At 43.4% G+C, this 17,402-nt stretch overlaps 1 protein-coding gene across 1 annotated transcript in view; it reads left to right on the forward strand.

Annotated features, from left to right (window-relative positions):
• Window positions 1-17,402, forward strand: part of LOC124618725 (protein-tyrosine sulfotransferase-like) — a 376,746-nt gene that overhangs the window by 19,108 nt on the left and 340,236 nt on the right. Inside the window, exon 2 of the mRNA XM_047145375.1 lies at window positions 12,388-12,441. Within this exon, the coding sequence (XP_047001331.1) occupies window positions 12,388-12,441 (54 nt within the window). The remainder of the gene's footprint in view (window positions 1-12,387; window positions 12,442-17,402) is intronic.

Raw genomic sequence — 17,402 nt, forward strand, 5'->3', positions numbered from 1 at the left:
ATCATATAAATGTGTGAAGATCTTTATCCCTATGTTTTCTTTAATTTTCTCAAAGCACTGTCGAGAACATTCGTAAAGTGAGATAAATATTCTACGTGAACCAGCAGTACCAGCATTTTGACTATTACTAATTAAAGCAAAACATATACGTAATAACCTATAATGATTAGAATACCTACTTGCAATCATCACCAATTTGTTTCTTCCGCACTGTTCTCCCATAGATGTTTTCGTACTCCTGCTCTTTAGTACGCAGTCTTTTAATCTTCTCCTGCTGATATTCCACATATCCCAAAGGGAGGATGTAGTCTCATATGCATATGCAGACCATATGGTAATAGGTGCAAAGAATATTGAAAGTTACAAGAAGCGATAAACGATATGGAAGATTGGTGCGTCGAACACGGCTTCGAAATAAATGTGGCGAAGACAGAAATGATGGTACTCAGAAATGGAGGAAGAACACCTGCATCAGCTGAGATCTTCATACGAGAGAGAAAACTGAAGATTGTACCGGACTACAAGTACCTAGGGGTCACAATACAAACAACTGCAAAATGTTTCACAAAACATGTAGCAGAGAAAGCAATGCAAGCAATAATGGCAATGCATGGAATACAAGACATCAGATCCCTTAGCCTAGAGACAGCAATGGCACTATTCAGAGCCAAAATCTTCCCACTACTGACGTACGGCATAGAAATTATTGGACCACATCTTACAGTGAACAACTTAACAACACTAGAAAGAGTGAAGGCTACCTATATAAAGAAAGCAATAGGAGTGTCCAAAACAACATGATCGAGACTTGAATACCTGCTGGCGAGGGAACCCTTCCTCATTGAAGACCTTCGGACAATCCTGATGCTACCCAATAGCAGCACCTTGGAAAGTCTACTGAAAACATTGAAGGAAAAAAGGGAAGACATACCTGCAGAATTTTACAGCACAGGGGCCATGATTGACCGAACATGGACAAAGGAAAACTTCGAAATGAGACACGTGATCACCAGATTGGCAGTCCATGGTTTCCACCACCTTATCTGCAACAACACGTCATATCAAGAACGAAACGAAATATGTGCGTGTAAACTGTGTCACCCAATTTGCAAACGTTACTACACTCCTGGAAGTGGAAAAAAGAACACATTGACACCGGTGTGTCAGACCCACCATACTTGCTCCGGACACTGCGAGAGGGCTGTACAAGCAATGATCACACGCACGGCACAGCGGACACACCAGGAACCGCGGTGTTGACCGTCGAATGGCGCTAGCTGCGCAGCATTTGTGCACCGCCGCCGTCAGTGTCAGCCAGTTTGCCGTGGCATACGGAGCTCCATCGCAGTCTTTAACACTGGTAGCATGCCCCGACAGCGTGGACGTGAACCGTATGTGCAGTTGACGGACTTTGAGCGAGGGCTTATAGTGGGCATGCGGGAGCCCGGGTGGACGTACCGCCGAATTGCTCAACACGTGGGGCGTGAGGTCTCCACAGTAGATCGATGTTGTCGCCAGTGGTCGGCGGAAGATGCACGTGCCCGTCGACCTGGGACCGGACCGCAGCGACGCACGGATGCACGCCAAGACCGTTGGATCCTACGCAGTGCCGTAGGGGACCGCACCGCCACTTCCCAGCAAATTAGGGACACTGTTGCTCCTGGGGTATCGGCGAGGACCATTCGCAACCGTCTCCATGAAGCTGGGCTACGGTCCCGCACACCGTTAGGCCGTCTTCCGCTCACGCCCCAACATCGTGCAGCCCGCCTTCAGTGGTGTCGCGACAGGCGTGAATGGAGGGACGAATGGAGACGTGTCGTCTTCAGCGATGAGAGTCGCTTCTGCCTTGGTGCCAATGATGGTCGTATGCGTGTTTGGCGCCGTGCAGGTGAGCGCCACAATCAGGACTGCATACGACCGAGGCACACAGGGCCAACACCCGGCATCATGGTGTGGGGAGCGATCTCCTACACTGGCCGTACACCACTGGTGATCGTCGAGGGGACACTGAATAGTGCACGGTACATCCAAACCGTCATCGAACCCATCGTTCTACCATTCCTAGACCGGCAAGGGAACTTGCTGTTCCAACAGGACAATGCACGTCCGCATGTATCCCGTGCCACCCAACGTGCTCTAGAAGGTGTAAGTCAACTACCCTGGCCAGCAAGATCTCCGGGTCTGTCCCCCAGTGATCATGTATGGGACTGGATGAAGCGTCGTCTCACGCGGTCTCCACATCCAGCACGAACGCTGGTCCAACTGAGGCGCCAGGTGGAAATGGCATGGCAAGCCATTCCACAGGACTACATCCAGCATCTCTACGATCGTCTCCATGGGAGAATAGCAGCCTGCATTGCTGTGAAAGGTGGGTATACACTGTACTAGTGCCGACATTGTGCATGCTCTGTTGCCTGTGTCTATGTGTCTGTGGTTCTGTCAGTGTGATCATGTGATGTATCTGACCCCAGGAATGTGTCAATAAAGTTTCCCCTTCCTGGGACAACGAATTCACGGTGTTCTTATTTCAATTTCCAGGAGTGTATATAGAGCTCTGTACCAAAAGGACACGAACAATAAGTGACTATGCAAATCAAAATATGTGATATTTCTTATTTATCTTATTATTTTCACTGTACATTGAATTTTTATGGCTATTTGACTGTAATGAACTTATTATTATTATATTCCACATTCCTCACTCCCTTCTTCAGTTAAATGTCCCGCACTCTCGAATTGATTCATCTGAAGACAAGTTACACGATAATGAAGTACAGGCGGTTTAGTCTCTTCGCGCACAAAAGAATCAGTTCGAGAGCTCGTTTACGACTTATTTCACTTCTGACAACACTGCATATAGAAACAACACTTCCCCAGAATAAGTGCTCTTTCTGTGGCCAACGTAAATTTTGCCGGTCCAAAACTCCCATATCGAATGCGTTACAAGGGCTATATCTCTCAACAAATGATAGAGTTATCCTTATAGGACAGCGCTGCACCATTAACTGAAAACCCAAAATTTGTGGACAAGTGTTCTTCCTGAAATAAGTGATTCTATGATTCATTCACTGCGGTACTCAATTACATACTGACAAGGGGAGGCCGCGACTTTGGGATCACAGATTTACTTCAAGCTTTGTATACCTCTAGTAGGCCATTGAAACAACATACTGTGCAAGTTGTAAGATGGACTGCTTTGGCACTTCTGAGGAAAATGCAAGAGAACTTTTGCGCATCTTTACGTATCTTATACATCTCTGTGTAGAGGCAGAACGTTAGAGGTCGTGATCGTCAAGTGGTTAGCTTTCTAGCTTCGTAAGACGGCTGTATATAAAACTACGGTTCAACTATCGCTCATACTTAACTCTTAATAGATTTTTTCTTCATTATTTAATTTATGTCACGTTTGAGAGGTAATGTAATTAAAAACACGTGTATTTGCATGTAGTTTTCGTGAATGACATGTTATTTGAATACATACTATATTTAATTAAATTTAATTATTAGAACAAACATATTTCTAACTATCGACAAATAACTGAAGAAACGCATAGAGTTTACCTGAAAATGTATGGCTGTCATGATTTGCAAAATCCCTTATATATGCAATCCGGTAACGTTCCCGGCATTCAAACCAGCTGTTTGGCTGGATTGAAGAGTTTTTAGCAAACAGATCACAGCATGTTGTTCTCAATGGAGAGACGTCTACAGACTTTAAAGTAACCTCTGGCGTGCCACAGGGGAGTGTTACGGGACCACTGCTTTTCACAATATATATAAATGACCTAGAAGATAGTGTCGGAAGTTCCATGCGGCTTTTCGCGGATGATGTTGTAGTATACAGAGAAGTTGCAGCATTAGAAAATTGCAGCGAAATGCAGGAAGATCTGCAGCGAACAGGCACTTGGGGCAGGGAGTGGCAACTGACCCTTAACATAGACAAATGTAATATATTGCGAATACATAGAAAGAAGGATCCTTTATTGTATGATTATATGATAGCAGAACAAACACTGGTAGCAGTTACTTCTGTAAAATATCTAGGAGTATGCGTACGAAACGATTTGAAGTGGAATGATCATATAAAATTAATTGTTGGTAAGGCAGGTGCCAGGTTGAGATTTATTGGGAGAGTCCTTAGAAAATGTAGTCCATAAACAAAGGAGGTGGGTTGCAAAACATTCGTTCGACCTATACTTGAGTATTGCTCATCAGTGTGGGATCCATACCAGATCGGGTTGATAGAGGAGATAGAGAAGATCCAAAGAAGAGCGGCGCGTTTCGTCACAGGGTTATTTGGTAAGCGTGATAGCTTTACGGAGATGTTTAGCAAACTCAAGTGGCAGACTCTGCAAGAGAGGCGCTCTGCATCGCGGTGTAGCTTGCTGTCCAGGTTTCAAGAGGGTGCGTTTCTGGATGAGGTATCGAATATATTGCTTCCCCCTACTTATAAATGGTTCAAATGGCTCCGAGCACTATGCGACTTAACTTCTGAGGTCATCAGTCGCCTAGAACTCAGATGTAATTAAACCTAACTAACCTAAGGACATCACAAACATCCATGCCCGAGGCAGGATTCGAACCTGCGACCGTAGCGGTCGCTCGGTTCCAGACTGTAGCCCCTACTTATACCTCCCGAGGAGGTCACGAATGTAAAATTAGTCAGATTCGAGCGCACACGGTGGCTTTCCGGCAGTCGTTCTTCCCGCGAACTGTACGCAACTGGAACAGGAAAGGCAGGTAATGACAATGGCACGTAAAGTGCCCTCCGCCACATACAGTTGGGTGGCTTGGGGAGTATAAATGTAGAATTGTTCAAATGGCTCTGAGCACTATGCGACTTTACTTCTGAGGTCATCAGTCGCCTAGAACTTAGAACTAATTAAACCTAACTAACCTAAGGACATCACACACATCCATGCCCGAGGCAGGATTCGAACCTGCGAACGTAGCGGTCCCTCGGTTCCAGACTGTAGCGCCTAGAACCGCACGGCCACTCCGGCCGGCTATAAATGTAGATGTAGATGTAGATATTTTGCACCACGACGCTTCGAGCAGCAGAGACAGAAGCAGGTCCCCTTTGGCAGTCAACCTGTGTAGCTATGAGACGTTGCTAATGTAGCAAGAACGAATTGTGTAGGTGCAAATTTTTTGAATATCACAGAATTTACATTTATACTACAAAATTGAAGGTGTTGGCGGGAGTCGATCCGTCGACTCAAACGCATTCTTCGTACAAAGCTCGAACGCTAACCACTTTTTCTTTCTCTTTATTTTGTTTGTTGTTGTTCGTTGCGTTTGGTCTTCGCGGACGTCACAAGATAACCGTTTAAGTTGACCGTTGATTCCTTTTATCTCCCCTCTGACCGAACACGCTGAGCTACCGTGGCGGCGCCACTTGACCACCACAGACTCTCCCAGCCTGCACCTTCGTACAGATACGTAATCGACGTTTAAAACTTCTCTTGCGATTTTCACGGAATTGCGAGCGTAGTGCACCTTACTACCCCCCCCCCCCCTCCCCCCAATCCTCTCCCACCATATTCTCGTGATGCCAGCCTGAGATACACTGTAGTGACGGCAGAACAGTTTCAACAAATACTGGTTCCGAAATCCAGTTCGGACTCGCTACAGTAATGTTCCCGTTCTCCCAAAGTTCAAGGTCTACGTTCCTTTAGGATACCTGTTACTCTTTCGTATGAACTACACCGTACTGTTACGATCATAGTGACGAATTCGTTCGTTGCCGTCTGTCTTGTCTACTTTATAGGGACACAAAATTCCGAATATGCATCCTACAATTGGACATACTAGCGTATTGTATATTCATTTACAGCTGTGCCGCACTTTCCTGTAACACTACCGGCAGATATACACTGAAGAGTGAAAGTAAGTGGTACACCTGCTCAAATGATTCAAATGGCTCTGAGCACCATAGAACTTAACATCTGAGGTCATCAGTCCCCTAGAACTTAGAACTGCTTAAACCTAACTAACCCAAGGACATCACACACATCCATGCCCGAGGCAGGGTTCGAACCTGCAACCGTAGCGGTCGTGCGGTTTGTAGCGCCTAGAACCGCTCGGTCGCTCCGGCCGGCCACGTATCTCTGTATTTGAATACGTATGCCTGTACAACTTTCTTTGGCGCCTTAGTGTAAGTCTCTCATTCGCCTTCTCTACTACTAGTGACGCTCGTTCGTATTTTCAATATAGCTTCACTATTACTCCCAAATATTTTAAAAAAGTGACAAGTTCTAGATAAAGATCGCTAATCTTTTACATCGTTTCCATCACATTATTTGTATTAGCAATAGACATTATCTTTCATTTATCGTTATTTAAAATGGACTATTATTCATTTTACCAAGTGTAAATGGCGCGATGTTCCTCAGAATCATCCAACGATGATACTTTCCTGTAAACAACACCATCGTTGTAAGAACGTAGGCTTCCGCAGCCGATGTCATACCGATTAAAATTCTTCTGGGTACTATGCCGCGTCGTTGCTAAAAACTAACAGCAGTAATAAACTAAAACCGACGTTTCGGCCGAATTACAACGGCCTTCCTCAGGGCACGACTGGTTTTGCATGGGGATGGGTGCTTCTATTTATTACAGACTGTCGATGTCTGACGTCACTGTTGTAAAACTTTTAATTGACCCTCTAATACGACTGGCTAGTCATGTCGTGAGGGAAGATGGAAGGAAAGAGGCTATTCGTGGATGTCCATGTTGTCAACGATTGGCAGCTGTCCGCCAATCAGCGTTCGGCTTCTGGTCGGCAAGTTTTCCTCCTGGTGTGCGCGGCAGTGGACTGACAGTTGCTATACAGCTGTTTGTGCAGCTCAAAAGTATTCTGTTCTGCATTAACTGCCCGAGCCTACCGGATAAGCGATGAGATTAACATCAAAGAAGAATTAAAGGAGCTACAACGGCTATGATGACAACATCATAAGAAAGCTAAAAAAAACAAAGGGAGCAGAACACGGGAAGGAGGCAAAGAAGAGAACCTTCCACTGGTACACTTACGATATGTAAAAGACGTCAGTGAACGGCAACGTCCTCCTCCGACGAGGTTTCAAACCGATTTTTCGAAGCAGTCACAGGATCCACGAAATGGTTGGTTCCACCAAGGATGTAGTCAACAATATTAACACTGCAGGTGATTACGAACTACGGTGTGAGTGCGGAGCTACCTACATAGGAGAAACAGGGAGATCTGTCAGCTTACGAGTAGCAGGACACGAACGCTACGTACGATTACAACATAATAAATCGGCGATAGCGGACACCACCGTGACTGTGGACAACCTATCAGGTTCCAGGAAGCCCGAGTACTGGCGAAAGAACCGTGGAAGCGAGAACGCAAAATACAGCAGGCGATCTAAATTATTAAGCAGCCTGACAACATCAACGGAGAAGATGGCTACAAACTCCCGGCGTCGTGGATGCCGACCATCCCGTTCCAACGGGCCGCGAGCGGTCGCGGGTCAGAAGCTACACGGGACACGGACGTATCTGCACAAACAGCTGTAGAGCAACTGTCAGTCCACTTCCGCGCACACCAGGAGGAAAACTTGCCGACCAAAAGCCGAACGCTGATTGGCGGACAGCTACCAATCGTTGACGACATGGACATCCACGAATAGCCTCTTTCCTTCCATCTTCCCTTACGTCATGACTAGCCAATCATATTAGAGGGCCAATTAAAAGTTTTAAAACAGTGACGTCAGACATCGGTAGTCTGTAATGAGTAGAAGCACCCATCCCCATGCAAAACCAGTCGTGCCCTGAGGAAGGCCGTTGTAATTCGGCCGAAACGTCGGTTTTAGTTTATTATTGTTGTCAGTTCTTAGCAATGACACGGCATAATACCGAGAAGAATTTTAATCACTATAACACCATCGTTAGTGAACAGTCCAATAGTGCTTCTGAGAAATCGTTTATGTCTATTGACAACAATGGACATTATAAACTTGAATGAATGTCTGGACTGTAGAAAGGATACAAAACTCGAATTATCGTGTAGCGTGTCGTGACTGTAAGTGGTGTCCTTACTCTGTTATCGTCATCAAAAACTTTATACAAAATGATTGGGCAATGCAACTCCCAAAACGAATAAAGAAATACAGTCACTGCAAAATACATTCAGGCACTGAATCCTCTGGCCCTGTTCAAAATTATAGCTTTGGTTCCCTGTAGAAATAACAAATAATCTGAACTGTCTTACCTCTAATACAGCAACGGTGGAACGCTATATATTCTGTTCTCTCATCAAAAAAATAAAGTAGGATACTACAGGCTCATCAGTGTTCAATCCTGGCGATAATACTTTGGAATGTACATGACATTTTTTGGCTAATAAATGAATACACTTAAGAAAAATCCAGCTTCTTTGAGAAACATATGACCTGGACAGGGAGACGGTACTGATTGTGGTGAATTACTAACTCAGATTTTTTTTAGCAAAATTATATTGCAAGTTAAATGTCTCTTTTAAAAAACATCTGACAACTGAAATTAGTTAGTCAGAAAAATACATCATATTTGCTATTTGATTCACGAACAATGGTATTTATACAACAAGTATTATCTAACCTCACTAAACCTGCATAAATGTAAGTCATTAAACTACATACAGCTAGCTCTGTTAACAAATCATAGAAACATTACAAAAGTGAAATATCTAACTAGCCTTTTTATCAGTCAGTTTACATGCATTTTGGGATTACTCAACTCATCTATACTAAAGCGCTAGCAAAACGAAAATCATAATTATTTAACATTTTTACCTTGTTTGCTTGAAGACTTCTGCTTCCATGTTCGCATAATTCCTACATTCATCTCCACAAAGCACACCATACAAACTGCCTACGCCATCCTCTTTCACTCACAACCACCTACCTACAACTCTGGGTCCAGAGGTCTCTTATTTTAACGCTACAAACTCAGATCAGAAACAGTATTTTTGGCTCTGCGGTCGTGCACAGTCTGCGATCCGCTTTATGCAGCCTGTCAGAGACATACATCGTTTATAATATCACAGTTTCAGTTTGGTTTACATTAACATGACCATATTCGGGTGTCACATACAAGTGCGCCTCAGGAGACTCCTTCGAATATGCTACTACGCTGCTTTCGGGCACACGTGTCGTTACTTTCGTTCCTGTGGCACATAAGTTTTAGTCGAGCCAGTGTGTAACACCTTATGATTTTAAACTACTAGCTATTAAAATTGCTACACCAAGAAGAAATTCAGATGATAAACGGGTATTCATTTGACAAATATTTTATACTAGAACTGACATGTGATTACATTTTCTGTGAGGCTGATCCCGGCGGAGGTTCGAGTCCTCCCTCGGGCATGGGTGTGTGTGTTTGTCCTTAGGATAATGTAGGTTAAGTAGTGTGCAAGCTTAGGAACTGATGACCTTAGCAGTTAAGTCCCGTAAGATTTCACACATTTGAACATTTTTTTTATTACATTTTCATGCAATTTGGGTGCATAGATCCCGAGAAATCGGTATCCAGAACAACCACATCTGTCCGTAATAACGGCCTTGATACACCTGGGCATTGAGACAAACAGAGCTTGGATGGCGTGTACAGGATCAGCAGCCCATGCAGCTTCAACACCATACCACAGATCATCAAGAGTAGTGTCTGGCGTATTGTGACGAGCCAGTTGCTCGACCACCATTGACCAGACGTTTACAATTGGTGAGAGATCTGGAGAATATGCTGGCCAGGGTAGCAGTCGAACGTTTTCTGTATCCAGAAAGGCCCGTACAGGACCTGCAACATGCGGTCGTGCATTATCCTGCTGAAATGTAGGTTTTCGCAGGGATCGAATGAAGGGTAGAGCCACGGCTCGTAACACATCTGAAATGTAACGTCCACTGTTCAAAGTGCCATCTATGCGAACAAGAGGTGACCGAGACGTGTAACAAATGGCACCCCATAACATCACGACGGTTGATACTCCAGTATGGCGATGACGAATACACGATTCCAATGAGCGTTCAAGGCGATGTCGCCAAACACGGATGCCACCATCATGATGCTGTAAACAGAACCTGGATTCATCCGAAAAAATGACGTTTTGCCATTCGTACACCCAGGTTCGTCGTTTAGTACAACATCGCAGGCGCACCTGCCTGTGATGCAGCGTCAAGGATAACCGCAGCCATGGTCTCCGAGCTGATAGTCCATCCTGTTGCAAACGTCGTCGAACTGTTCGTGCAGATGGTTGTTGTCTTGCAAACGTCCTCATCTGTTGACTCAGGGATCGACACGTGGCTGCATGATCCGTTAGAGCCATGAGGATAAGATGCCTGTCATTTAGACATCTAGTGATATGAGGCCGTTGGGACCCAGCACGGCATTCCCTAATACCCTCCTGAACCCCGCGGTTCCGTATTCTGCTAACAGTCATTGGATCTCGACCAAGGCGAGCAGCAATGTCGCGATACGATAAACCGCAATCGCGATAGGCTACAATCCGAACTTTATTAAAGTCGAAAACGTGATGGTAAGCATCTCTCCTCCTTACACGAGGCATCACAACAACGTTTTACCAGGCAACGCCGCTCAACTGCTGTTTGTGTATGAGGAATCGGTTGGAAACTTTCCTCATGTCAGCACGTTGTAGGTGTCGCACGTTGTAGGTGAATGCTCTGAAAAGCTAATCATTTGCTTATCACAGCATCTTCTTCCTGTCGCTTAAATGTCGCGTCTGTAGCACGTCATCTTCGTTGTGTAGCAATTTTAATGGCCAGTAGTGTATGTTGCTTCGAAAACCTAGGAAACCAGAATCAACCTGTACACCTGCATCTACTATTTGTTCGATGTGCTATGTAAACAGGACAAACCGTGTTTGGTACGAATAGTATTTCCTGACTACGCGATTGGAAATATGGCCAACATTGCTAGCTATCATCAACGTTAAGACAGCCCTGTATCAGGCTTAGCACTTCTAACCGCCTCCACGTTCCAGGTGTACATTAAAAGTTTTTTTGTCACTTGCTGGAGTTAGTATTTTGAACTGACTGAGTACAGCGTCTGGATATGGTTTCACCGTATGCCTTGCACTGTCACGGAGAAAAGAGAGAGTGACTCAGTTGAAGCTGACTGTACCGTGTTTTATCATTGATGTCAGACTAGAAAGTTTTAATTTGAATAGTACAACACAATTAGGGGATAGGATTAGTATCACAAATGACACTCAGAGGACGCACGTTACATTAGAACAACGTTGCTTCTTATTTAAGGGCAAAAGCAATTATTAACTGTCACGTAAACAACAATAGAAGGAGAAAATATAATGATTGGATATTTGTGTTACTTGATGACGAAACCTCGAGGCAATTATTGCACAAAACGGGAGCAAATTCCTGTGGAAAAGAGACACGTCCCGACCACGATCAAGAACACTTTGCTATGAGCGGCACTTCCTGCGAGTTCATTTGTCTCTCTGTTTCTTTGTATAGCATGCTTGGCTGACCGAATTCACAGTTGTCTTTTGTTCTGTTCTAAGTAAACACTACGTTATACGCATACTTAACAGTGTTCTTACGAACTTAGTCTCTCGTCGCCATGTAGAATCGATAGATCTCAGCTGGCAGACCGTTATTCTGTGTTTGTAAGTAGCATCATCTGCCATTTCGTTCTCTCAGACATTTCTCCTGCGTGGGAATACACGTTTCCTTCAGCTATTATCGACTGCTTTCACGTTGCTGTTGTTACTTCCGAAATGGATTATCCGATTTACCAAAATACAATCAACGCCTCAGTCCATTAACAAATTGCTCTACAGGAGAACTGAAGCCGCATTTATTTTGAATAGCACATTTGACTAGGATGTTACCTTTTTATTTCTGTTCGGTGTACACAAACAAATTCAGGAATTATTCACTAAAAGTTCATCCAGAATACACGCCAGATACGGAATAACTAACAATCGCTCCTTCTTTGACTGTCATTTCCTGCATCTCCCTTTTTGTGACGTAGGAAAATATTCCGTGTAAATCAGTGGTTGCGAAAAAATTTTGCAGCCAAAGACAAATGATAGTTTACTGTAAAAGTGCAAATTTTTAACTTCTGCTCACTATTGTCGTTTTCCTTAAATTAAATCTCGCCACGAAATTCCGCGCCGGGAACCCAGGCGTGGAAGGGGTGCGCATGCGCCGGGCAAAGCATCCAGCGCTTCTGGACGAACCGCAGCAAGCGAAGTCAGTCGTCCGCCAATTGCGGACGCGTGCGGTCGCGTTTGGAAGCGCCGAGTGCAGCACGACAGCCTCGAACCGCCACGTGCTACGAGTTTGTTGGCGCCCAAATCATGTGATAGTTGACTGAAGTAAATATCAAGCGTTGTTCGTTCTTCAGCTGGCGCAGGATGCAAATCAACTTATCTGTCTACTGATATCCAATGAGATAAGGGTAAGAGTTTAGAAAATCAGCACTACGTGAAGTACAAGAGCGTTTTTTCACCAAACGCGATATCCTCGATTATGCATATCTGCTTCTTGTCAATAAAGCATGTTTTTACTTTAAGACCAAGAAATGTAGCGCTTTAAATATTTCATATTTTTAATAGCAATTCCACAAATGTATGCTTAACAGTAGGAAGACATTCTATGTAGAAACCACCATAACATTGTTGCACGAAACTATTGATGAATATTGATGGGAAAGTGCTGTTGTTCAGAATGCCGCGAAGAGCAGACAGATCTAATTGAATTAAATATGCTTTACTTTTTGTAGTATCACTTCTTTCCGCTTAGTTACCAGCGCCTCGCTATCGATACATGCATTTTTTTCTGACTGTTTCATAAGCTCTGCAGCTAGTCTGCCTTGCAACACTGACAGATTCTTTACAGTGCCGTATGCCGTATGGTTCTGCTTGTATGTAGTACTATGTTCCCATAGTTCATTTTATCGGTTACCATACAATTTAGCTGTAATGTATTTCAGAATTTACGGGGACTTGAGTAACAGCAGTAGTATAAACAAAGCGTTGTACCGAGCGACTAAAAGTACATTGTAATCAATCTTCCGATTCGGGGTGTAGCTATTTCGTTATTGTTTCATTTCAGTCACTGTCACAAGAAAAGCCTACGTGATAGTCAACTAGAAGCACGAAACTACATCTTTAAGTACTGGAATACTGAAAAACATCATTCAGATATGTTTTTCATAGTTTTTTATTGTGCCATACTAATGCTCAGAAATTTTCCTCTTTTAAGTTATTATAAAAGCAATAAATTAACTTTTTTTGTACAAGAAATAGTTTTATTTTTCTCAAAATATTCACGTTTAAAATTTATGAACTTTTGCAGTCATCGAACGATTTATGTTTTTTCTCTTTCTTGGTGTCTCAAAAAACATGGTTTTTGAAAAACTGAACTTCTTGAGGATTGGAAAATTTCTGTCCAGACATTTTTTGTTTGACGTGAGGGAGCAAAAAGAATACGTTAGAAGATAAATCAGGTACATATGTACAATGAAGCATTAATTTGATATTTTTCTCCATTAAACAATCGTTTGACGTGCTCTGTGAGAGCTAGCAGTGACAGACAAAGAGTAATGCCTCGTCTTCGTTTGTTTTTTTTTCCTAATTTCTTCGATAAGTTGTGACAAACAAATTATTGCATACCATTCAATATTAACTGCTTTTAGAATGTTTAAAGCAGTCGTCGCTACCTGTCCAGTTACCAAACAAACAAGCAAGCCATCGAACTAGTTTACTGGGTTTCGGTTGACACGCAAACAGTTCATTAGGCTTAGTTTCCGGGTCTTACGTCTGTATCCAAACTTCATCTCCCGTTACTATGTCGTATATGGATATGGTATTTCTGCGATCGAATTGTTTCAGCGTTCCTTACGCCAAAGGACTAACGCCTGTTTCTAAGTTAGGTCTGACTGTGTAGAATCTCTGGCGACCAGATCATCTTCACAACTACAAGGACGTCACCGAAAATTTTTAGGAAATCAAATAAAGATTAATTTAAAAATGACTTTTTAATGCTCCCCTTTAACATCAACAAACACATCTGAAGAAACCATTCCTTAAAGTAATGATGCCACTCTTCCTGAGGTACTGCAGATATCAAGTGTTTTATATCGTTCCACTGCTTCGTCTGATGACGAGAAAGTGCTTCCACGCACAATATCTTTAATTTTTGGAAACAAAATGAATCACAAGGTGTTCGGTTGTTTGTTCAGGTCTGTGGTGCTGACATTTAGGGCATGCAATACTCAGTTGTTAGTTGTGGTGTATGTGATGAAATTTTTTTCGTACTTTTCAAAAATTTGCGGTAAATATAATTTTGTATATTAATCGGCAAAAATGTTACGTCTATCTTGTAATGCTATGGTGAAGATATGGTTCATTTTAGGAAAGAAATCACCGAAAAAAATGTTTTTTAAGTCTAATTGTTCATATGAAATTTTTGTGTTTGACTCATATGAACGTCCAGTGACACCCAGATTAATTCGTAAGACGTCCTTGTATCTTCTTGAAAATCGCTTGTTAAAATTTCTGTATGTACTACACGGTTTCGCCTACTGTCATCGTCAGATATCAGAAAGCTTAGAAGACGCTAAAAATGTTCAGTGTCACTATTAAAACCTATGACTAATTGAGGCATACGTTTTACTACAGGCATTGATCATTGTTTTGCATGTTCTAAGCATTTTGATATCTGATGACAGTATCCGAAACCAAGTAATAAAGAAAAAAAATGGTTCAAATGGCTCTGAGCACTATGGGACTTAACATCTGAGGTCATCAGTCCCATAGAACTTAGAACTACTTAAACCAGCTAACCTGAGGGCATCACACACATCTATGCCCGAGGCAGGATTTGAACCTGCGACCGTAGCAGCAACGCGGCTCCCGACTGAAGCGCCAAGAACCGCTCTGCCACCCCGGCCCGCCATTAACAGTCACTGCAGTTCTTTTACTGTTATCAAGTTATTTGTGTGACAAGACTTTCTTGGTGGATTGATTGAACAGCGACGATATTTTCATCACTAACAGCAGTTCTTTGGCGTCCTTCACTAAATTCATCAGTAACAGAAAACCTATATCATTTGAATTCTCTGCATCAATTGTAGATTGTTGCCTTAGATGGCACTTCTTCCCCAAAATACATTTCTAAGCCGACCTTGCGATTGTGCGTCAACGACCTGATAAAAACAGTAAAAAATCGTAGCCCGGAAATGTTCTCTTGTCGAACTTATTTTTTCGGTGAGACTTAAATGATGGTAATTAACAAAGTATTAGAGTAAGTCGAACAAACTACACGCAGTAAACTAGTAAACATTTAAAATTACTGTAGTTCTCAAACATAACAAGTGTCGTTTGTTATTAGAATCAACAGATTCTGAAAAGGTCAGTCTCCCTCCTGCAGTAGTCATTACGGAGCGAACTGCCTATTGTTTGACCTTGAGCTGTCGCCTTAATTTCATATAGACGGCCGGTGTGACCGTACGGTTCTAGGCGCGTCAGTCTGGAAGCGCGCGACCGCTACGGTCGCAGGTTCGAACCCTGCCTCGGGCATGGATGTGTGTGAAGTCCTTAGGTTAGTTAGGTTTAAGTAGTTCTAAGTTCTAGGGGACTGATGACCTCAGAAGTTAAGTCCCATAGTGCTCAGAGCCATTTGAACCATTTTTTTCATTTCATATACACTACTACAAATAACTACCAGTCGAGAAGGTCGCTATAACGCTCTTTCACGAAACCTTGTCGCTTCCGCCCGTTATTAAATAAGAGTAAGTACCCGAAACGTAATGCGAGCTGCATATCGTATCAGCACCGCAACATTCATCGCAACTCTGTGGCAACAGTGATTATCTCTCCGTTCCCTGCTAATATGGTTCATGAAAAGCTGGTCAGACTATCGTTTATCATACTAATATATCATGGTGTCGTTTGAGGTCTAGATGGTCATTGAGGTATCTACACTACAAGGAGTGGAGGTGGGCACCATTCTGCGATTTCTTTTGGCACTTACGGGCAAAGGTCCAGGTCATTTCACTGCCGCGGCAATAACCGATGCGCGTGCTGCGCTTTACATACTATGCGCAGAACTTCCGGCAATGCTAAATTTATGTAGTAATGACGTCTTCCAGGGAGCAGGGAAGTTGGGTGCAGTGCTACAGCACTTTCTTTTGGGTAGTGGCGACGTGTGCAGTCTGAAAAGCAAAATATAGTAGAACTAAAGTGTTCTACGGCTAAAGTTTCTTAGTTGAGACACATTGTGTTAAGCAGTGAGTACTGAGTTCAGCTAAAATTGCCTTAAAAATAAATTCAGTCCAATTTTTACGCCGGACCTTTACTATTATTTCTATTGACTGGCATCATTTTGATTTGCAGTTAAATTCTTCTTGTGTGAATTTGCGTGGATATGGGAAAGAAACGGAAGATAGGGAGTGCAGAAACTTAAAAGCTCAATGGGACCATCAATATTTCTTGACTGAGTCAAGTGCACTGCTGGGCTTTAAAATTGCTACACCACGAAGATGACGTGCTACAGACGCAAAATTTAACTGACAGCAAGAAGATGCTGTGATATGCTAATGATTAGCTTTTCAGAGCATTCACACTAGGTTGGCACCGGTGGCGACACCTACAACGTTTTGATATGAGGAAACTTTCCAACCGATTTCTCATACACAAACAGCAGTTGACCGACGTTGCCTGGTGAAACGTTGTTGTGATGCCTCGTGTAAGGAGGATAAATGCGTACCATCACGTTTCCGACTTTGATGTCGGATTGTACCGTATCGCGATTGCGATTTACGATATCGCGACATTGCTGTCCGCGTTGGTCGAGATCCAATGACTGTTAGCAGAATATTGAATCGGTGGGCTCAGGGGGGTAATACGGAACGCCGTGCTGGATCCCAACGGCCTCGTATCACTAGCAGTCAAATGACAGGCACCTTATCCTCATGGCTGTAACGGATCGTGCAGCCACGTGTCGATCCCTGAGTCAACAGATGGGGACGTTTGCAAGACAACAACCATCTGTTCGAACAGTTCGACGACGTTTGCAACAGGATGGACTATCAGCTCGGAGACCATGGCTGCGGTTACCTTTGACGCTGCATCACCGACAGGAGCGTCTGCGATGGTGTACTCAACGACGAACCTGGGTGTACGAATGGCAAAACGTCATTTTTTGGGATGAATACAGGTTCTCTTTACAACATCATGATGGTCGCATCCGTGTTTGGCAACATCGCGGTGAACGCACATTGGAAGTGTGTATTCGTCATCGCCATACTGGCGTACCACCCGGCGTGATGGTATAGGGTGCCATTGGCTACACGTCTCGGTCACCTCTTGTTCGCATTGACGGCACTTTGAACAGTGGGCGTTACATTTCAGATGT

Source organism: Schistocerca americana, chromosome 1 (assembly GCF_021461395.2).
Source record: "Schistocerca americana isolate TAMUIC-IGC-003095 chromosome 1, iqSchAmer2.1, whole genome shotgun sequence".
Taxonomy (NCBI): Eukaryota; Metazoa; Arthropoda; class Insecta; order Orthoptera; family Acrididae; genus Schistocerca; species Schistocerca americana.